Source organism: Myzus persicae, unplaced genomic scaffold, assembly GCF_001856785.1.
Source record: "Myzus persicae strain clone G006 unplaced genomic scaffold, MPER_G0061.0, whole genome shotgun sequence".
In the NCBI taxonomy this organism is placed as follows: Eukaryota; Metazoa; Arthropoda; class Insecta; order Hemiptera; family Aphididae; genus Myzus; species Myzus persicae.
In genome coordinates this window covers 365,538-390,704 of record NW_019104333.1, presented here as the reverse complement: position 1 = coordinate 390,704, position 25,167 = coordinate 365,538, and the positions used below count along the sequence as shown (strand labels likewise).

The following is a 25,167-nucleotide window of genomic DNA, read 5'->3' as shown; positions in this document are numbered from 1 at the left end:
CATAGTGGCGACTATACTGTATGACCCGTGTGTTACTTGTTAGTGGATGGGTAGGTGATTAATAATTATTTATTATACAATAATTTAATAGAGTGCACCACTTTTTAAATCAACAAGGAGGGGGTCCTAGGCAGGGCTGGGCAAGATACCTCAAAAAAAGTATCTAAATACAAGATACAAGATACATTTATGACTAGTATCTAAATACAAGATACAAGATACTATAATATTTTTAAAGATACTAGATACAAGATACATGTATCTGAGATACCTGTAAGATACAAGATACTTAATATATTTATTTATTTTTATTAATTTCTTAATTTACCTTCGATATAATTTTATCATATATAATATATATTATATTATAGGTTATAAATGTATAATAATACGGTATGCATTGATCATTAACAATATAATTTTAAATAACATTAGATACGCTTAAAACAATAATAATACTAATAATAGACAAATATACATTATAGACATTATATAAACATATAGTTATAAATGTTGTGGTACATATGTACATTATATATTTGTTGTATATGTTATAAATTGGTTAATTGGTTAATATTATAGACATAAAGTTTCCATATTTTAAATATAGGTACTTACTTTCATATTATGTAGTCGAAAATTTGATGTGGAATTTATTGCTCCTGCAATAATTCTGTTTTCTTTTTTTTTCTCTTTACATGTTACACACATGTGCTTTTACATTAGAATTTACATTTATTATTTCATCAGAATTTAAAATCGTATAAAATTTGCCATCTAAGCATTTTGGAATATTAACATTTTGGTTATCCATGTTTTTAATAACAGATATATAGATATTAAATTAATATTTACAAATATTAAAACAATGCACAAAATATAATTTTTTCGTCACTTTGTCAATCTACACAAACACCGCACATATGCATAATACGCACGAGACAGACAGAGAATATGAACGAACAGTCGTCAGTCGGCGACCGGTGATCAACGAAGTCTTATCGCTGATATAATATTATCGCCAGACACCAAAGTTACTTTAATCTAATATATTATTATCTAACATATTATTACTAATTGGGCAATTGGGAAAATTGTTTTTTTATTTTTATTTTTATTAGCCTCTAGTAAAAACTATGATGGCTCAAGGGAAAATTGTTATATAAATGAAATATGAAACATATTTTTTGAATGTAGGTATCTAGTATCTTAATCATAAAAAGATACTAGATACAAGTCAATAAAGTATTTAAATACCCGATACAAGATACATTCAAATTATGTATCTCGATACAAGATACAAGATACAATTGTATCTAAGATACGTATCTCAAATGCTAGTATCTAAGATACTGCCCAGCCCTGGTCCTAGGTTATTCTTTGGGTATTAAGAATTATTTTTTTTGAAGTGACGGTCTTATGACGATAGTATTTCCCTTAGCTTTTCTTTGTAAAAAAAAAAAAATACGTATAAATATATTACATTGAACCGGGTGCGGGACCGTCGCGGACACTGCATCCGCCGATAAAATATAATAATATGATCCAGATAAAATATATCGGTATGCTTATGATTGTAAATCATCATCACTGACGACGTCACGTGAAATTCTTTTTCGGAAGATACACAGCCGGAAAAACGGTATGTCGGTATCGAGACAAATACGACCGCAGTGCAGGGGCCGGTCGGACGGACACAATAGTATTATTACCATATAATACATTATATTGGTTAGTCTTTACACCGCGTGTGAAATAATACTTGAAAATAACATTTGAGTATATAATGTATGTACATAGGTACCAAAGCGAGAGACGTCTTATACGTCGCTCCGCGGAGAGAAGAATGTTTAATAACTTGGACGGCCTATATAGGTATAATACGCGTGTTCACACCCGACTGCCCTCGTTCATAAATAATTGTTCTCTCCGCCGGTTATTATTATTACTATGCATACACTCACACACACATATATTACTATGCACGCAACACCGCGGTCTCCGGGATTCATATATTTAAACGCACCCCGGCGATGTTGCGTACAGAGGTCCACTCACCCCCGGCCGAACATCCCTAAACTGAGGGGTTTGTGGCGCGTGCACAGGGTGCACCCAGGCGTTCTCCCGCTTTTGAGTGTAACCGACACGCCAAGACGGGAAAACACGGTCGTCCACCCTGTTTATATAATATATATATAATAAAGCGCTCGTTCCCGCGTCTATCCGTGTAATATATATATAATAATAATATTATTATTATTATTATTATTATTATTATTATTATTAATGGAAACGACGCGCCGGCACGTGTAATATATGTAGCAGCGAACCTTAGCTCTTTCCTGATATAATAAATGGATAGTAAAACGTTATTAATAATATTTTCGCGCGATTTCCACCCCCGTCGCCTCCACCAATTCACACGGCGTAGCGCACCGGCTGCGGGGGGGGGGGAGCGTAGGTTATATACATATTATAATAACAAGGATTTGGTTCAAACGAAAGCGATGGTGACGACAGGTTTTGCACTGCGCACCCCGTACACAATGTATACTACATATAATGTTATAAATAGGTACACGGCTGGCGAGGTCATAGTAATGGTAATATTATATCATAATGTGCGTTTATAATAATATGTACGCATAGTGGTGCAACACACTGCAGGCAGGTCTGTGGATTACATTAGGGGCGTAATCGGGGGGAGGGGGGTATATCCCGGGGCGCAGTGTTAAAGAGTAAGGACGTCAAATTAAGGACGCTGTAATCTTTTCAGTTATTAAGTTATTTTAGTTAAAAATATCCACAACAAAATGTTGCAAGATATTAACAGACATGAAATAACGCAAAAATTAACTAAATTTATGAATCCCTGAATTATCGTTTGTAGTATTTGCTGTAGGGTTATGAACGTATATACAACAAATGTACTATTTTTAATTGAACTATGGCCCACCCCTGTTCTACTCATAAAATGTATTCATGGGCTTCAAATAAAGACAGGGCGGGCCTTGTTTTAAAGACCCATGTTTCAAACGGGATTTTAAAGTAGATAACGATATAGAGCAAAATGAACTGTATGTTATTCGAACTTCGTTCTTACACACTCAGCTCTAAAAATATAATCAAATTCTTAAGTTCATAGAAATTATATTATAATATATTATCACTGATAAAAATGACTATTTTTTATTTTATTATTACTCATCACAAAATCAGCTTCTGAGAAAATTAATTGTCATACATTGTTGCTTTAACTTTTTTATAAATGAGATGGTTATGTGATTTCCAATATTTTTGAAAAGTGCTCTAAACACACACAACAAGGCGACAATTTTAGAAACATAAAAATACGAAATGCATCAAAATCCTTAAATTATAATCCATGAATCATCTTTAGGAATTATAGTATATTTGATATAATTCGTATTTATGTAAAAAAAAAAACTAAAAGCTAAATACCGTAGGTACCAAATATAAATGGAATTACATGTGGCTTAACTTACTCGCTCGTAACATTTTACCAACAACCAAAAGAGATTCTCAAAGAAATAATACGCCGTTGTTCATAATAAAATTACCATACTGCACAGTTTAAGTTAAATGCTTGATGACATCAGTATAATATGCTGAGTTTAATTAAAAACGAAATGAGATTTATTTTAAGTATGCATTTACTTCTTCTTGAATTATGTCAAATCATTCATTTGTCGTCGTTGTATTGGCGGTTATGTTATAATACCTACCATATCAAACGAGTTTATTATTTTAAAATGCGCCTCGGACGTGTTCTGTGTTTTTCAAAAGTGATTATAATTATTTTCGGTATAATAGTTTTATTTTGACGAGAATTTATAGCCTAACAGACGCAAAACTATAACGCATTGTATTTTTCTTGTATCGATCGTACCCCGTGGCAACAACTTCTCCCCTCTTTTTTTTTTTTTGTCCTCGCCTCGAACTTAAACGAATTACACGTTCCAAATCCGCAACTACCGCTGCCGCCACCGTCCATTAGCTGTGACGTCACGTTTCTACGTCGACGGTGAGAGGGTAAATTGTCTACAGCATCCTAATCGAAGAAAACTTTCGGCCGGACATTTCATATATATTGAAAAATTTTCTTTTCTAATGCGCGTTTCGTATACAATGGCGGTATTAGTAACATCTAATAACACTGCGGAAGCTATGAAAAGACACGAACAACTTTAAAATGATTCATTCTTTATATTATATACAGCATACCGAAATCATAAAAATATGTGTACGCGACGATAATCTGAATCGTGTTGTCCTCTTAATGTCATGAGTCATGACGTTTTATACATCTGTAAGCTTTGAACGGCTTTTTAAAATTTAATTATTAATGTAGGTATACACGTCATAATCATTTCCAATGGCTTACGAGGAAAGTTTATTGGAGAGAAAAAATACTGCAGTATTCCTATTGCACCTCTACACGTTATGTTTTGTGGAACGTAGGTAAGTCGTGTAGGTATACTCAACTTAAAACCGTATCGTTTTCAACTAATGACATGATCGTATTACGTTTGTCTACGGAGATTGTAGGTATTCATCGTTAAGTTTTAATAATATATAATGGTGAAATGGTTGTGGTTTTGAATTTAATGAGTTTCCAAATCGATCGAGTTTCTATAAAAATTAAAATAAAACATTTCTTTTGCAATTGGGTAGAGTAAATATAATTTTCGTTAAATACTTATTTATAGAAACACGTAAAATATTCAAACCTTTGACTACGTTCCTTTTAAATAATAATGGAGCTGATTGAAAATAATCGTTGGCCATACTTAATCATGTCGTGACACACACGCACGCATCTATATATACACAGGGTCAAGGGGTCACAGATGAAGCGAAATCGTGGCTGGTTTTCAAACACACCGTTGGCCAACGAGGAAAGCTAAACCTCAATAGATTTTCATTGATTTTAGATAAGAGACCCTTTTTTCTTTTACATTTTGTTGACGAGGGTATTTGATCGTCATATACCGATGATCATTTGTCAATTGGTATTGCATCATACAAGACCTGTCGGTCCAAGATAACCGCACTTCAATATATATTTATCGAATTCAAAAACGACAAAAACCCAGTGCACAACCACTTGCCAATTTGTGTTAGGTTTTTTTTTCAGAAGGAAAATTCACCTTTAAACACTTTTTCTTATCACCGCTGTCGTGTGCAAACATTTCATATATAGTTAGTTACATTTGATTTAAATTGAAATTAGTATTGACTTTGATTGCAATGTTTGTCAGTGGTACTTTTTTTTTTTACCAAATACCTATTACTATATTTACTAGTATTACACAAACTCACCTACACTAATAATAATAAGATAACAATTTCTATTAGAAATATAATAGTATCTGAAATACGAAGCTACGCTATCCCACATTTATTTTGACAGGTGCTCACCAAAAAATATTAATTCATATTATTTAAGGTAAGAACAATGGAATATATTATTATGATAAAAATCAATAAATAGGTGGAAATATAAGTTGAGTACTGGGAGACATTTTAATTTTAAGAGATCAAATATTTTAAATAACACATGTTAAAAACGTGGCTCGTTGGCTCGTATTTTTAATTTTTAATAATATAAATAATGTAAAAATATAATAAAACTGTTAGTAGCAGTATGTATGTTGCAAAGTGCTAACGCCTAATATAGTTTTTAAAACAACTATAGCTGGTTATTTGTTATAAGCAAGTTTAAACTATAACATATTTGTATTTGCATTATGTTTATTAAATTCCATTTATTATATACGTAAGTTCAAAATAAAAAAATACCCATGTGTGTTTACATTATGTTTATTAAATTACATTTATGAATGCGATTTGCATTTTTAATATTCATACCAACACAATTAATTTCAAATGGGTGGATCCTTCCAATGAAAACATATAATTATCATTTAGAAATTTGTAAGTAATTGTAATTATAGCACTTATCAATACATTGAGGGAAATTAAGCTTATAAAATCTTTATTTATAATATTTTAAATAGGTAGGTACTGTACAACTGTATATTAGTTTTGTATCAGCCTATTAACCGTACACAAATTTAAAAATTTAAGAAAAATTGGATCTTAAGCAATCAACAAAAAACAAAGATAACACAATCTTTTGAATATAAATTGCAATTTTTAGATTTTATAACAGTCAACCAATCCACTACGGTTTTTATTTTATATTTTTAGAACTGTGTAGGACGGCTAGATTTGATTGAACTCCATTCTGAAAGCACAACTGAAACTTTTTAAATAAATATAAACCAATAAATACAATTTTATGGATGACTATGACTCCTATGTTTAAATTTAAAATAAAAAAAACTAGTTTTATTTACTTATTTAAACCATATTATAATATACATACATTTATAAAGTCACAATGGGAATTCAACTTTTTGAAGTACCTAATATGGATCCATAATAAATTTCAAAAATGAACCAACCATTTTAAAATGAGTTTTACGCATAAATATTGCTATATTAATTGTTCAAATTTTGAAATTTTGAAACATTTTATACTAATTAATATTGAAAAAAAATATGCATATGAAATTATAACGCAATCATAAGGGACTATAATATATAAAGGGTTACAAAATATGGCTAAAGGCCAAAAGGGTGTTTCTGTTGTTATGTGTGTGGAACGCGTAATTGGAAATTTAATGGACTCTGCGAATGGTTTTCACGCACCAAAACCTGACTTGGATGTGAAACAAGAAAACAATAACCCACGAAATAACAAGGTATTTGATCAATTCTTCGCGAGGATAAAATTCCTATGAATTCACTCGATCTAAAGACTATATTTAACAAAACGAAAAAGAATGTGTGAAACACTGAAACATTATTTCTGTATTTTTTTTTAGGTGTAAAAATAAAACATATCTTTTTGAGATAAAAATAACAGCAAACATGTACTTAACACTTATATAACATTACACTATAGTAACGATGGTGAGATTTAATCGATTATGCTATGACACGTTGACACAACGTGACATAACTGTCCACTAGACTACTAGGAGCCAGGTAACACGATCTTCCATCGAACCTTTATCCATACAACTTACTACCAGTGTTCTTCTCTTGCGAGAAAATAACAGATAATTGGTCGAAAACTAATTTACCCTCCCCCCCCCCTCACACCGGAGTCCCGAAGTACGGTCGGCCGACTTTCCATGACTGATGCATTTTGACGTGTTATCGGGATGAAAAGCGACTGACGTACTAATTTCACTTGCCGGCTGAGTTGAGGCGCCAGAACCGTAACCAAATGACGTCATGAACCCACCACGTTTTCCCGGAGGACGACGGGTGCCAAACGGTATTGTTATTCGCATTTGTATACTAAAACGACGACGACAATACAACCGTAAACGGAAATCAACCACTTGATTGTTGAAGATCAATTATTCGAAGAAATGGAAATAGAATATTATGTTGGAAGTCACGATTGTCGACTTTATATGAATAAATAATGTAATTGTCCGAATTGACAAAAACAAAATAATTACGATAATTTAAGATTTAAAAACTGTCGACGTACGATGATTTGTAACCAAATAATATTCGGCATTTACTGGATTGTGTATGCGGGTAAAAATCTGTAAGGGATGAGACCGGTTAATAGAGAAAATATTTTAATGAGTTTGTGACGATCGATTTCACGTCGGATAAATACAAAAACAAATTGAAAAACGTACGATATTACAAATATTCTAATATTTTAACTTGATACTCTTGTAGGACTTAGGCAAATATATTTGAAGAAATCAAACAATTGTGATAATAATGTATTGATCCATATTAAACACCAGAATTTTAAAATATCTGAAATCTCCGAGATCAAAAATAATTAGTTTATAAAATAATGTTTATTAACCATAACATTTTAAGATATTTAATTACCTACTAATTAAATGTTTTCAATTTATTGACAATTAATGAAAAAATAAAACAAAGGTATACCTTTTTTTAAAACTAATTATTATTATTGTTCGGAAAATAAGATTTATTTATTATTATGTAAATTTTAAAATCGTTGATTTTATTCATTGAAAAATAATATGCATTTACATAATGATAATTTGCCTTTGATATATTTTCTACTCTGTTATAAAATACATTCATTTGCAAATTTAATTAATTTATCGTCGATCAAACGACTAATAAACGTTTTTCAGAAACACCTTAGTACCAACTTATTAAATAGGTAATAAATGATAATGAATAAATAACGGTTCGCTGAAAATATATGAGTACTTTTCTCTGGAATTTCTGCTAGACATTAGCACTGTTCATTTTTTTTTAGGTTTGCTACATTTTTTTCACTGGGAATACAAACGAGTACATACTAGTATATTATAATCAATCTAAAAAATGGTACCTAAGTAGTAGACCATAATCCAAACTATATTTTAATGATTTGTAACAGATATAAAATAATACCGACTTGTTATTTAGAATTTCAAGAGATCAAATTACGAACGTTATGAACTAATAACAATTCAAACAACATAAAAACAAACAAACTTAATTTGAGACACTATAATGATAATTGTTATTGATAAAACGAGACTTAACGCGTAACGGCTTAATTGCACGTACATAATATACCACTACTTTACCAGTTGTAGGTACCCATAACGGCTATAATTATGTATATATATATATATATATAGTGATACACAGTTGTAGGTACTTATAACTACCTATATAATATAATAATATACGAAACGACACTGCGAAGGAAATTGATGTCGTTGCGATACGAGCATATACATATTATGTATAGGTATATATTGTGTGCATCTAACATTTACCCAGTGATAGAGATTGTGAAGTTTAAGGGTGAATGTTACGTGTGCATATTATACACGCACACACACACAGGTATATACATCGAACAAAACAGGACCTGATAACTGAAACTTTGAACGTTTACTGAACTATGTGGCCCGCGCACAAGCCTCTTTAAAACAATCCTTTACAAAACGCGCACGAGGGATCGGAGGAAATGCGAGTGGCAAACTTTTTAAGACACTCGCTAAGTTAATTTAAACCGAAAAAATACGGCTGAATCGTTCGTTACGTAACTTGCCACTCCGTGTACGCCCGGTGCAGCGTCGAAATTGTGTAGTGTGTAGTGTCACACATTCACGCTCGTCCTGAAGCCTAATAAAATTATCTCCACCGTACGCTGTACACACGTCCCTCTTCTTCTTCTTTTCAAACACATGATGGATAATCAAATAAGTTTATGCCGTGAAATATTGCAAAGTTTACGTTTTTATCTGAGAAAAAAAAAGAGATAGAAAAAGAATGAGAAAACGTTATTCAAATAAATAAATATTCTTTTGAAACATTTTGAAAACCGACGTCCACTTCTTCTTTTTCATGCTAATGCAAAGGTAGTATGGAACTTTTCGAGTGTGAAAACAACGGGATTTTCTGCGTAACGTGGGCATAATTTTCACACGAGGGGTTGTTCCCCAGAGAATGGGGCCAGTGGCGCTATATAGCCACCACTCACGTCATTTATCATAACGTCCGCTGCCGCAGCCGCTGCTGCTACTGATCGCGCAAGCTCGTTTCATCCACTTTTGGCCAGATGCCATTATGTAAATAAGCCTTATACTACCTTACCATATGAACGGAAAAAATAATAATAATACAAAAAATAAAGAAACAAAGATTTTCTACTTTTTTACGAGGAGAAAAAAAATTGTTACCGATTTTTATTTGTTACTGTTTTTTATTGATCAACACTGTAGTTTTTAGTGAAGAGAGATAAAGATATGGGAGAGGGCGAAATATATAAAATGAATGAGAGGCCGCAGCGGCGAGGAAGAGAGGGGGAAAGGGGGGGGAGAGAGAGCAATAAATACGCGAAATATATCCTCGCAAAGTGTATTTTATTCGCGAGGGACATATGAATTGCCTATGGTGGCATGGCAGGAGGAAGGTACCAGCGAATGTACATAAATCAAATCGGACAGATATAGAGGGACATTGGGCGCTGAAGATATTAGATATATGGATATGATATTCCATAAATTGACCGTTTTTCCGATGACGCCACGTACGCTGCTGAAAATGAAAATAATGACCATCGGTGACCGCAATTTGTCCTGCTGCAGAGCCAGTTTTGTTTTACACACATTCATATAAATGATAAGCTACTAAAACTTCCTGAATGGAAAAGGATGCACAACAAAAATGTACATTTTCAACCCATTTTTGGATGATTTCGTATATTTTTTATATATACACACTGTTAATTTTAGTCAATGTGACTAAAACAAATATATTGGTTTAAGCAATCAACACGATAAAAAAAATATAATATAATGAAATACATTAACTTCAATGATGTTATTTTTTTACTAAAACATCAATATAAAATAAAAACTTTTAAACATTTTATTAACTAATACCTATACTTGGTTCACAATTCACATACGTACTATCAAGCAAGAGACAATTTAAACCTTACAAAACCATATTGTTCTGTTTTTATATCATTAAAAATCGATGAAATTAATTTGTATACATAATTATAAGCGCTTATGTGTCATTCCCCATCCATACGTACCATTATACCAACACATTATACATTATACACATGCATAGTGATACCTATATGCATACACAAAATCTGTTTGTAAAATAGGTTCTAGTTTGGGTTTTGTATAAAACTCTCACACAAAACATAATTTGTGACGGATAAGACGGGTGTGCAGATATCATGTTTGTGTCATTGTATATGTGTGTATTATCAATCAGCCGGAAGAGCAGCAAAACATTTGACTCCCAAGGGCGTAATCTGGTCATAGCATGAGATTCCAAAACGCGTACACCGTTTTAAGTGAACTCCGCGTTGCTCACTTACTCCATGTACAGACGAATTGATCATTCTAACAGCGTAGGGATCCGTTTCATACAGCAGGAAAGCGTTATTTATTTTATTTTTTTTACGTGCGCTTAGATTGAAAATAATCACCCGGAATACTTCGGTCCGACTCGTGTGGGCTAGAGGGTTGTTTTTTGGGTCAAGAAAATATCGTTGGATTACATTTTGTGGACTTTCAGTGAGTGGGAGGGAAAGATTAAGGACACGGCGACGGACACACGCCGCCGCCGCCACGCATTCTATATATCGGTCACTATATCCTGCACTACCACTCCGCTCGCCTACGCCGGAACTTGCATCCTACCGCGAGTTCGGGAGGGTGTAGTTGACAAGGATTATTTCGGGGATAAGAGACCGGAGGGGAGAGAGAGAAGTTTAGGAGTTACAAAAAAATAAAAATATACGAAAGAGAGGGAAGGGCACTAGTGAAAACTTGGCAACGGGACGGTTAAGACCTAACGCGGACGACGGTTTACGCACAAAGGTCGATACTTTCACTATACTGTCGACTGTCTATTTTTAAGTCATCCAATACAGTTTTTGAGAGTAGATTATATTTTACTATTTTTTCAGGCACATAGTCAAACAGATACAGTTAGCTAGTCGTAGAAAAATGACAATAGTGCAGTATCATATTTAAAAATATAATAAATAGTATATTATATGGACTCCTTTGATGACTAAACCATGGTATCGGTTGTATGAGTTTAACTATCGTTTAGTTTTCGTTACAGTTTAATTTATATTTATATTATTAATAACAAAATATATAAATAAGTGTTTCATAAAAGAAATCAACTGAAAGGAGAAATCGCCATTTATTATTAAAAAGTATAAAAGATGTTTAACTTTTTTAGCCTTCATGGATAATTTGAAATGTATAAACAGAAATAAGTTATTTATACCAGACGAGAAAGCTTTGAGTAAAAAATGATGTGATAAAATATTGTACCAAGCCTATAACTTTATTTAAATATTTATTAAAAATAATACGAATTTTAAAACGAATGAAATTGAAAATGATTTCCATTTATTTGTTTTGAAATTTAAAACATCACTAAATCAACTGCTTTTGTATTATTAACTTATTAGTGTTCAGAAAAATGAAAACTGTATCCACTCAACAAATTTAATATTTATTTAACTCTTTATTATGATTTTTTCTGTTCGTACTAATACAATATTCTTATATTTAGATATAAAGCGTATAAACTTCTTAACTTTAATAATTTAATGTACCTATAAAAAAAGGTTACTCGTACATCATTTAAGTCTATCGAGGACACAATATAGACAAACGATAGGCATTGGAATGAAAAAAACATAGCAGGTAGTAGATATAATATTATATACGTGTTCGTACTTGCTTAAGTATGATACATGATCGGGATTTTTGCAATATGTATTCAATTATGAACAGTTATCCCGAGGCGAACTCGATTTACTAAAGTGCGGTGTTCAACGTGTACTTTAACAGAACAATAAGTAGCAAACATTGGCCACTTACATCCTTCGTTATAGCATTATGGAAAAAAGTTCACGATTATGTATCATAAAAATAATGTAGGTACTCGTATCATATTGAATGAATCATATTGAATATGATGAAGAATTTCGGGCATCTATGCAAGTAACTTTACGAAATAGTTTTATGATTTTTCATTTGATCGACATTCATATTTTAATTTAATTTTAAATAATTCATATCATGTAAGCATTTGAAATAAATATCCAAAATAAATTGTCAGGTGCAGCGAAGGCACTATTTTGCTGAACTCGTAAGAACTACTACAATCAGGTATTAACAATTCTATTATAAAATAAATCTAAATCTAAATTCTACATATATTAGCATATTGTATAAATTTATGACAATATTGATGATATACTCGTGTGGAAATAATTAATTCAAACATAATTCAAAATTATTGCAATATTGTATAAAACTATTAGGACTAACGATTTTTCATAGTTAGAACAATATGTTATTACCAAAAGATCTGAAGAATAAATAGAAAAACTCTTTATCGATCCCTCGAGAGGTAAAATTATTTTTTTTCTATTGTTTCTAGGTTGTTATTTTCTGAATTATAATGGAATAGAATTTTTAAGAACTACTTACGTTCTGACTGTTTTTATTTTAAATTATTTGGTTGTTTCTTACAATTTTGTAAAAGTATATGCTGCTCTGCAGTCTGTGATAAATTTTCAATCGATCGATCGAAAACTGACCAAACAATTAAAAAAATTATTTTCTAGGCGTGCATATAGATGTTAAAACATTAATAAAACACATTGTAGAACCGATACTGTTCAAGTTAGCCGAGTCGGTCGAAGGTATAGTGTTACTCAGTCAGCTACTACACAATAGTCAATAAGAGCCAAAAATATGAAGTGTCTGGTTTTATGTACTCAACACTTTGTACAAATGGTTGTCAATGTTTCATATATATATATATATATATTATCTTAAAAAAAGTGTTAATGTAGTGGATATAAAGGGCTGTGTCTTGCGTTCAATTGTCAAACTCTTAGATACAGCATCTACACCGATAGCATCGGCGCTATATTCTTCTGTTACCCGATTAAAATCAATATATTGCTTGTCAAAATACAACAATTTATATGAATTGTAATTTTTCTTGTAGATAAGCTCGGGTATAACACAACATACATTATTAACATATTAAATAATTGCTTTGTAATCAAAACCCTGGCGACGGGGATCTGTCTGAAGAGTATATTACGCTTTATATTATGTCCTCTCACGCTGACTGCGGCTGACAATCTATAAGTACCTAAACCTTATGTTATGAGCTTTTGGAGGCGAGCAGCGACAAGCTTTGAAGTCCGACACCGTACGAACATAATGTTGTTTTTATATAATATATTATAATACTCGTATATACCAGCATTTCTGGTAAAATCATTGTTTCTGGTGTTCCGAAATGTTTTCTTTCGTCCACACCATCAGATGGTAGTGGCTTAAATAGGTACTACTATTCACTTACGAAAACACTCTCGCGTCTACTCTCGTGTAAACACATTCCTATTCTGGAAGTAGCATTGCTATTAAATAATATATAACTACACTTGGGCCATAATAAGGACGAGAGGTTGTCGGAAGATCTAGAGCTCTCTTGGAGTTTCAGAAAAACTGTTTTTGTACTATATACATTAATATCTTAAGATGTAAATCTTTAAAAATGAACCATCCACAGTAATTTCATTTAAAAATACAGGTATAATACATTAAATTTGTTATTAATTCACTATGTAAACAAAGCTTGCCGATGCGAAGCACCATATTTTCAAACTACCCATATAATTACATGGGTGGGCAATATTTAAAATATTATGTGTTAAACATATTAAATGTTTTAAAAAGTACTAAAAATACACTTACTTAATTAAATACCTATTAACGTCTATATTCAATTAATTTTTGTTCTACAGTGTGTCTGCAGTGTTCGAATGTTGTGACAAATATTTTTTCTTAGTACTTCTACAAATAGACTTGTTAATTTATTGAAAGATAATGCAATGTGGTTCTTGAGACATTCTGAAACAGTAGATTTTAGTTTCTTTAATTTTTATCAATTATTGATGTATATATATATATATATATAGCTACACATCATAATATTATAAAAAAGTAACACTATGTTCTTAGAGGTTGCACGTATCTTACCCACCCCTGTCTACATAATTACCCAAAATGCCATGCTAAAAAAAATCTTTATACGAGTTCCACAACTCACACTAATACTATCGCTACCATACTACTACTACTACTACTACTACTACTACTACTATATAACTATTACTATTACGACATAGGTACTATTATTACTTACTACGCGACGACGACCCGGCGAGTCTCGGCGACGGCGGCGGCGTCGTCGTCGTCGTTAGGACTCCGGGGTATGGTGAAAGCTCGCGGGCGGTCGAGGCGGCGGCGTGGTTGTTTCTCGGACCCAGCCGGTTGGAATGGCCGGGAAAGCGCAAGCGCCGATCCACGCCCTTGCTCCGGTCCAGCAGCCGGCAAATCCCCGCCGACGACGCTGCAGTCGCGCGCGCTTCGCCAGTGCTGCGCACTCTTTTGTAGCGTACACACGCCGCGTACGACGCACGCCGCCGGCGCGAAACGCCTTTTCAGCCTCGCGCGTTTTCGCACACGCCGCGTCTTGTCCCCGAGATCTCGGTTCAGTCGATACGATCGAGCGAATGCTACACACTTCCTCTGCGGGGTTCGTGATTTATCTGCTGTCGATGTAATTTTTAAAAACCATAATATATTGTCATAATATTCTAATTTAATAACGATACCGATAACGCGCTATTAGCGCGCGGACACGACAACGGTATTCACGAATAAATACAAATCGAAAATACTATAACGCCCGCCGACGACTCGCAAACAACGCCGCAGCGACCGCTTACACGCGGCCCCGAAAATCGCCGCCGCCCATGCCGTACCAGAGCGGCCGCCGCGACCAGGCGACGGCCAGCGACGTTTCGCCGGCGACGAGGACGCCGACGACGCCGCACCCGGTCGTGCCCATATGTTACAACCGCGGCCGTCCCGAAACCGACTTCCGCTCGTCGTCCCCTCGTCATCACGTGAGTACTCGGCGACTCGGCAGCCGCAGAAGCGATAACATGCCGGCGATATCCCTCCGGCTTCCACCGGCTACCTATAGGACCTATCCATATATCTGTGGCTTGTTGGTGTAAGCATGGTCAATGTCACATTTTACTTCAGGAATTCAGGATTATTTGACCAATTATATTAATGTTTGATTTCCTATGTTATTTGTGTTAAGACGACCAATGTTTCTACTTCTGTATGATCGACTAAATATACACATTAGCCATTTTTTTTCACATTAATTGATAAAAACATATCGTTGGTGCATTATATTACTGGCTTATCTTGACATTGTCCAAGTATTATCTAGATACATGGTGACATTGCCACATTTCGAAATCATTCAATAAAGTTTATAGGTATATTAAGTTAGGTACTATTACATCACGAGTCATTGAATATTAGCAGGTTTATATATAAAAAAATTCAGCGGTTAAATTATTAATTAAAGTTTTTTTTTTATATTTAAATTTTTGGCTAATGTCAGATATTAACAACATGCATTATCCATCAAGTGGAGCAATGTGATAATAAAATAAATACATTTTTTGGTTAGGCAAAATACAAATGTTTCATCAAATGAGTAGTTAACAAATGTTAGTATCAAAATTCCCAAACTAAAAAAAAACTTTGAAATCTATAGGTTAAGTTAGATTTTTTCAAAAATTAGGCTATTATAAAATACAATTTTCTTTTTTGACATTGAACTTTCTTACACCAAGCTACAGATAATATATGACTGAATGACTAGCGGACCGACCGTGCCAATTTTAGTCAAAACCGAGCGAGTACGTCACACCACCGACCCGACACAGAGGTTTTCGGTCTTGGTTGGTCTAAAAGTGTAATAATATGGTAACCGATTTGTGCATTAACACGAGTATATAGGGTTTGAATTGAATTCACAATATACAAAGCCATGGGAAATGGATTGGTTTTTAAATAAGAATATCTAGGAATGTATTCGGTTTAAATTAACTTAAGTTTTACCAAAATGAATAGCTCATCATAATATGACAAATTTAAAACAATTATTTATTATGTTTGGAAAATCAGGTCTTAAAGCTGATGGTGACTATTCTCGGTACCTAATGTTAATGCATATAAGTTTTCTTCAGCCTTGAACCAGAACTTGGTTTGCTTCATTGCAGTTTTCAACAACTTCAACTTAAATTGCATATAAGGTCCACGGCTCGTTGACACACACTGGGGGTTTTAGATATACCAATAAAATAAATCACACATAGACAGTTCGGGGGAGCGGAGTGGGCAATAAAATGACCAGTTTCGAAATAATACCTCACGACTACAGTGGGCTATCTCCCACACCATGCGATAACAATTGATTTGTCATTAACAACCGAACACAACAGTGCACTAATCACTCTTCATTCCGATAACCAGTATAGGTACCAGAGTAATAGTCAATTTAATTTAAAACTATGCATTACTCGTGGCCGACCCTGTACTATATTGTATAGTGAACTCTGTGCACAATATTTAACGATTTACCCAACACAACCTATTTTTCTGTAGTATAATATACATATTTACCGATAACACACGGTAATATCATAATAGCACAAAATGCAGGGTGAGCTCGTGAAATTAAACCACACAAGCGCGCACCCTGTTTCTATGCTCAGCATAACAATAGTAAAAATTAGGAGACGGATAGACTTTACATTAGAATTTTTAGAGCATCTAGTAGTAATATCTGATATTTTTTAAAATTTAATTTTAAGATTTTTACTTTAAAATGTAGCTTTACAGTATGAATATATATTTATTATAAGTTAGTAACGTGCTAACAACATTTCTGGTAGTCGAACATTACCGTCATTTTTCAAACGAATCCGTACAATGAGATGTAAAAATCGAGATCACGAATAGCGACAGCAAATTAAACGAGAATAATAAATTATTTTTTTCAGACTGAAAGAACACATAGAGGACTTTAAATTGTGCAGTTCTGCACATTTTTTTTATTTAAACTTGTTAAACACAAAAAAAGGTACCAGTTGTTTTCGACGGAGCGTACATGCAGTAAAATCACACCAAGGTTTGTGTTTTATTGACGAAGTCCCGTCGATTTGACTTGGGGCACAGTATACGCACCATTTTTCCGACGCTTTATCTAATGTATAAAATTGAATGTTTGTTTGTTCGTTCTCTATAACTACTGGATCTTTTTCAATAAAAGTTATATCAATAAATTCTTGAGACTCAGGTAGAGTTTTTAGCTACGTTTTTCAACCCTTTCTATAGGTTCTTTAAGGTAGCTCACGGATGAAATTTGTTTTGGCTCACGAAAATCGTATATATTTATGTTTATATATTCGATTACCATAGGCTACAGATAATAAAATAGTTGTTTTTATTGAATATAATTTTCTGGATTCTATTAAATTGTATATTTAGATTTTAGAATATAAGGTTATTCTATATAAACGTACAATTGAATAACAGCTAATATTTTGTATCAGAGGAAAAATGTATTGTCGAGGCAGAATGAATCTTATAGAATCAAAAAATACTAGACCGATTTTCTTGATTCAAGGAAGGTTAGGATAATTAATTGAACCCATTATCTTTAGGTGTCATACCCGCAGCTATATTAATACTATTAAAAACATAACCATGTATAGGTCTTTATTTATTTCTGCTTGAAATTTGTTCAAGTAAGAATTAAAAGTCACTTATATAATATATTCCTATAAATATATATGTATGTAATTAGTTTAGACATGCCCAAAAAAAGTGTATGTCTATAATAATGCTACAGAGGCTGTTACCGTTATAACATATCGAGACGCTCTCTGTCAGTTTCCAACTCTCCCCGTAGGTGTGTAAATATACGGTTCTAGCTTTTAAGTCCGTCAAAATATTGTTATACTCAGGTATCTATCGACCAGCATAATATTATTTATTGAGTAACTCACCATGATGACACATTTTGTCACACATATTTCACTACATAATATTATAAACAATAGCCCGTGGTATAATGGTGGTCAAAATCATCATACACATTTCATATTATTATTATTATTTATTAATGTTTACCGACAAATAATACCACTATAGCACATTGTATTTGACCGTTTTCCTTTCTTTTCATTTTTCAGATGACTATGGCGTCGTCAGAGGTCTAACAAGGAGTATGGGAAGAGAGGCATGGGCCTACGGCTGGACCAGAGACTATTTAGCAAAGTCACGGTAGTCTTCGCAGCTCTCGTTCTCTCGCTGTTCAACAGGGTCCTAGTCTCAAGTGAGTGGCCAAACTGCATTAGGGAGATTCGATTTTTGTCGCTGAAAGTTTAAACACGACAACATACATAATACAATATATTATATACTATTAAGCGACTTTATGTACAACACGCGTCTTACATAAACACATCTCCAGCGGTTCTCGTTCTATTTGTGAAGCTCGCGATGAATTAATAATCATTCGGTGGTATACTCTAATACTATACATGATATCAAAGAAACTACAGCGAATATAGTATATTATACAGTATACCGTCGTCAATTTCGGGTACATAATCATATTAGAAACAATAATACATAATAGATGCTGCAGTTTCGGTTTACAACGTTCGGTGTGCAGTAGATAATTGAGTAATATACCGCGTGTCGGACTTTCGCTTGTTAAAACCTATTTCGATTAAATCAATGCAACTCCGTATATGTACGATTATATTGGACATTTTAACTTTTAAGGATAATGACTATGATTCATAACGTTTTGTTCAAATGCCTTTCACTATGCGCTTTTGTCACTGAAACTGTGATTATTACGATATTACCAACAGACTTCGTAGAGTTCAATTAACAAAAAAAATGTTATGGTTGGGCATTATTATACTTAAATATAAAATACATGATATAATATTTAAATAACATTTTCAATCGAGATTGTGTAAAAAATAGTTGTTAAAATCTTATATCGATAAGAAATATATGTGTAAACCACATAAAATATACCAGAGTTTTTTTTATATAAGTAACTCTTATAATACACGCTAGTACCCATGTATAATATTATGACCATGTTCAACTCACAGTACCTAATATAATCAAGTCTTAAATAACACATTAAACTTCTTACACTATAATGTGTGCATGGAAAATATAACGTAGTTAGACCTTAATATGGCACGTGTTTCGTGCACATTATTTATGTTTTCACTAGTGTTACCTTAGTATTATTCATCTCGTTAATAAACTGTAAATGAAAAATTCGATCATTCTTATATTATATAAGACCCCGCCTAGCCCATTTTAGGATTACCTGTTTCAAAATAGCAATTTTGCAATCATTTACGATTGTATCGGTACCTTGGTACTTAAAAATGCTTATTGATTTTAAATAACAGTTTTTTACAAAATTATTTATTTAGTATTACAAATAACCAGTCAAATATATTTTAAAGAGGAAGGCGCTACGTAGAAGCTACATTAAGCTGTGTATCGGAAAACTCTTCCGTGTGACCACAGTTTAGGTATCTTAATTATTTTTTTTGAACTTGAAAATAATGACTTAATGATCTATGACTAATCAGATCCTTTTGTGACTTACTTACGTGTATTTTATTTTTAATTTGTAGAAGTATCGATGATGAAATTAATTAAATTATTTTGAACATAAATTTATATGGAATGAAAAATACATAAAAAAAATGATCTGATAAGACACAAATAAACATTATCCCTGTTATATTTATTATTTAAATTCATATTTCAAACAACTTTGACAAATTTTATGAGTATAAAAACATATTAAATGTTCACTTTGATAGAAAAAATTAAAATAGTAGCTTAGTAATTTTCGATTCGGAAAATGTGAAACAGAGAATCAATTCAATAAATATAATTTTTGTCGGAAAAACCTGAAACCCATATCTTATAATAAGTGTCTGTCAAAAAAAAAAAAAAATGGTAAATAAATAAATAGAAAACCCTCGTGTCATGAGAAATATACTGGTGAAAACCACCGTTGTCCATGTCGAAATTAAAAACACGTCACGATCAACAAACTGTATGTGCAGGACGTGACGGTTGATTATTATTTGGTCGTGAACTGGAGGTCCCGAGGAAATGTAATTTTGTTTTGAGCACTCAAAACATAATTCATTTCCTACATAATATATGATTGGTATTTTACCTACACTTGTATTAAATATGACATAAATTTCTTTTCCAATTATATTTGATATGAATATTAAGGAAGCCAAAAATAGTAGGAATACAGTTAAAAATAATTAAAATTGTGATTTTTTTTTTTTTTGTGTTTGTTTGTAGTGTAATAATTGCAGTATTATTGTGACATTTTTTTTCTTCACTTCGATTTGTAAACATAATTATGCTTATAAAATAATTTATTTGAAATTCTCAACAAAACGATAAAGTGATTGGTTGTAAAATTGATTATATTTTTCTTCTATTATTCAGTTTGTGTATATTAATTTTAAGTAAAATATCAGGATCGTTTTTAAATCCAATTATTTTCCGTTTTTTTAAGCCAAAAGTCATAAACTCATAATACAATGTCGGTTAGTGGTTGGTCGGTACGAACAGTATCTGGAGTATCATGCCCATAATTATTATTTTTAATTAAAAGTAGTTAGAACAATGTTATTAGTTTATTACTATTAACCAAATCAATAATCCAATTAAGTATTTGGATATTAAATAAATATTCTTTCTTAAATAAATAAAATAGATAGTCAATAAAATGAATTAATGACTTGGTTTAATACACGTTCATAAAAATTGAAAACAAAATAATTATAAAGGTTTTGATAGTTCCATAAATAAAAAAGATAATATCTGTTATTCAATTGTTTAGTATATTATGTTTTAATATGAAAACTATTATTTCTTATGATTTTGTTCATATAAAAGAAAAAAGTTTTTTTACCTAGCTCCATTGTGATCATCTATTTGTATACAATTTGACGTTAAGCAATATTATGTTAAGACATAAACTACCTAAACGTTTCATCAATATTTTACCATAGCATTATTACATACAAAAATGTTGGTCATTATAAGTATATGTTTTAATAATAGTATTCACAATATTTTACATCCTATCTTGGATACTTTAGATCCAAGGATCCTCATTTTCCATTATTTTATCGTCCACGGGTTGAAGGGGAAGATGAGTAGTTTTTTTTATAAAACCTTTCGGTGAACAATGAAAACCCCTTTTAACAAAAGCTGTTTCCCGTCAATGATATCATTCTCATGAGATTTTTTTGTTTTAAACGCGTTTTATTTTTCACGCCTGAAACCATTAGTGAATCTATATTCCTTTCCCGAGGCTGGGTCAAAGGTTCGACTTTTTACATTTTGGATCATTTTACTTATCAAATTACTTAAAACATTAAAAATGAGTGTATAATATATGTAGTAAATGTTAAACAATAATTTAAAAATATATTTTAGATTTAAACTTTTATCAGAAGTTATAAACTAAAATTATAAAAAAAATTAATTTTTATTTTACCTTTTATGTTTATTATTGCCGTGTTATAATAGTGCAACAATATTCAATAATGAATTATGAATTACCTGTATAAGATATAATATCTGCAGTTTAAAATATCTTTTAAAAGTTATCTCAATAAAATACAAAATGTATGACTCCGTTTGATACAATTTATAAATAAAAATAATAATTATATTCGTTATTTCGTATTTTGTATGATATATTATTAAGTTTAAACCTATGGCAGATTTAAACATTGATTCCAAAATGCAACAAAAATCCACATTTATATCGAGCTAGACCTTACTCTTTCGAAAGTAGCAAGTACGCAGATTAAGTATTAATTGATTTTCATTTTTAACTAACATTTTTCTCCTGGTCCTGCAGGATTTCAATAAATTAATACTGAAGCAATATAATTCCAAATTGCAATACAAAAAATAAATTTATAAACTTTGAGTGCGGGGGTTTCATTTACGTATAATATTAAGTATTGAATTACATAAACGAATTTTAATTATACTAAATTAATTAAAATAAAATGTTCAAAGTTCAAATAATTACGTTTCAAACGATCAAATTAAATGGAAAATAAACTTTTATTACCACCTAACAGTGGGTAATAATATTTAATATTTCTTACCTTAGACTTTTAATTCCATAACAAAACAATCGTTTAAAAACGGAAATTTTAATTTCGCTAATAGATTAACATTAAAAATAATTATATGATTTTCTAACAGTGTTCATATTAGTCATATTATATTACATAAAATATATTAATTTATTTCAAATTAAACTAAATTAAGTTAAATAGAAATGAAAAAAAATTGAGAAATACAATTTTAAAATCGATAGTTAAAGACATAATATAATAATATACATTTAATCTTAAACGCATCAATAAAAAAAAAAGATAACTATTTAAAAAATAAAACTGCAGTACCTATTGTAAAATATTTCTAATAATAATACTGCAATTATAAATACATATTTGGAAATATCATATTATATTCTATATTGTTTGGGATACAACTTGATAATTAACAAGACTAAATTAAAGTTATTAATCTTTAATACTAATTACTAGTAATTACTTATTAAGTAGGTAGTATACTGTTAAACTAATGATCAATATGTTCAGTAATGTATTATTTTATATGCTACTACAAAACCAAGCGCAAATCACCGGTTTGACTTATATTAAAAGTAAAAATCAAAAAACAGACGTTTTAAATGTATATTATTGATTTTAACTTTTATATTTTATAGCAGTCATATTTTGTAGTCGAAACACAAACTTTGATTTTCGACGGTAGTTTCTTCAGTCGGTATTGATCCAACATTTGGCTGTCCCGTGGGCCGGGTGAATATTATAAGGCGTAGTACACAACTGTGATTTCTAAATTCTATTATACACAATAACAGCCATAACACTCCAATAAAATTAATTGGACTTTTCATAATTTGTTAATATTACGAGGTCATTAAAATTCAACAATTTTTATTACATATTATCAAAACTAGCTGAATCTGTTTTCCATTAATAAATAATAAATAATCATACATACTAAAAAAAACTCAATAAAATATAGTTGCGTTTATTCCAACTGTTTAATATTTCGACGGACGTTTTTGCGTTTATCTATCAAGGCACCAAACTAAGTTCACGCACAGTGGCGCAACATCACAAATCATAAACAAATTTAATTTCCTCTAACAACGACGATAAAAATATAAAACTATGAATAACTCAAAATTATCATCGAATCACCTTTAGTAAACAGTAAACATCTTATACATTTAATAATCTTAAAAGAATTGCAAAAAATGAATAATCACAATTCACTTCAAAATGGCTCTACAATATATATAGTCCTCGTCGCTATTATAGTTTTCGCTTTTATTTTTTACTCGGAGGAGCTCATCCTTAATCTTTTGGGTCATGAAAAGCTTAAAAGGTTTTTTTACTCTGATGAACGCTGATAATTTGTTCGCCTTTTGTAAAAAGCTTTTCTTTTAATTTTTTTCGAATAATATTAGGATCGCAAAAAGTTACTCAATATTTTTTTGTTTGTGCTGCAGATATATTATGTTTTTTTCTCTTTTTAAATACTTACAGTATTTTCCACATTAAAACAAGTTGAACAACTATTGAAATAGAAAATGTTTAGTATCTAACTATAATACGTCAAAAATGATAAGTAGTCAATATTTGATGAGGCAATACAGTATACATTTTATAATAATATAGGTAGTCTGCAATTTAACAAAACTGTATACCTACCGCAAAATAGAGTTGAAAATCATATTGTATTAACCATTTATTTTTACTTACTGCTTATTTAGCTACCGGGTCGACGTTCAACGATGCTGTACACATCACGGCCATCGTGGGCGAATCAGTCGTGTTCAACTGCCAAGTGGAGTTCCCAGCCGAACACCCCGTGCCTTACGTTTTACAGTGGGAGAAAAAAGTAAGCGAATAATTAGTATGAGGTACAGAATTTATTTTGTAGATAATATATAATGGGTACATTAATATTATTTATCTTCAATCGCATAGTATAATAGGTTATATGGGTATATTACACAATATTATACCTACTTTATTACGAATTACCAGTTCGTTTAACTATAGGATAATTTGAAGCATATTCAAATAGATGACAAAAATATAACACATGTGGTCATCTGTTTTAGGGTCTTGACATACCGATATTCATTTGGTATGACAACTATCCCACTCACAGCGGTTCGGGATATGAAGGCCGAGTGGCTAGAGTCTCCCAGGACTCTCCATACGGTCTTGCTTCGCTCAACTTGACCAATATACAAGAGTCGGACCAAGGTTGGTACGCCTGCAAAGTGGTGTTTCTCAACCGGTCACCAACCAACAAAAACGGCACGTGGTTTCATCTAGACGTTCACGGTTAGTAACTGCAGTTCATCATTTCAATTGACCATTCATATTAATTCCTGTACTCACAATAAATAAGACATGTCATTTATACTATAAAATATATAGTAATGATTGAAATGATTGAATGATAAATT

At 31.6% G+C, this 25,167-nt stretch overlaps 1 protein-coding gene across 13 annotated transcripts in view; it reads left to right on the top strand.

Moving 5' to 3' along the window:
* Nucleotides 1–25,167, top strand: part of LOC111041259 (protein turtle) — a 109,702-nt gene that overhangs the window by 75,205 nt on the left and 9,330 nt on the right. For 12 of the 13 annotated variants that reach the window (XM_022325487.1, XM_022325489.1, XM_022325486.1 and 9 more), the window contains 3 exons: nucleotides 18,740–18,882; nucleotides 24,460–24,587; nucleotides 24,814–25,042. In XM_022325487.1, the coding sequence (XP_022181179.1) occupies nucleotides 18,789–18,882; nucleotides 24,460–24,587; nucleotides 24,814–25,042 (451 nt within the window). In that variant the 5' untranslated portion in view covers nucleotides 18,740–18,788. Of the gene's footprint in view, nucleotides 1–15,061; nucleotides 15,584–18,739; nucleotides 18,883–24,459; nucleotides 24,588–24,813; nucleotides 25,043–25,167 lie in introns of those variants that run through there. The other variant, XM_022325485.1, reaches the window with a different exon arrangement.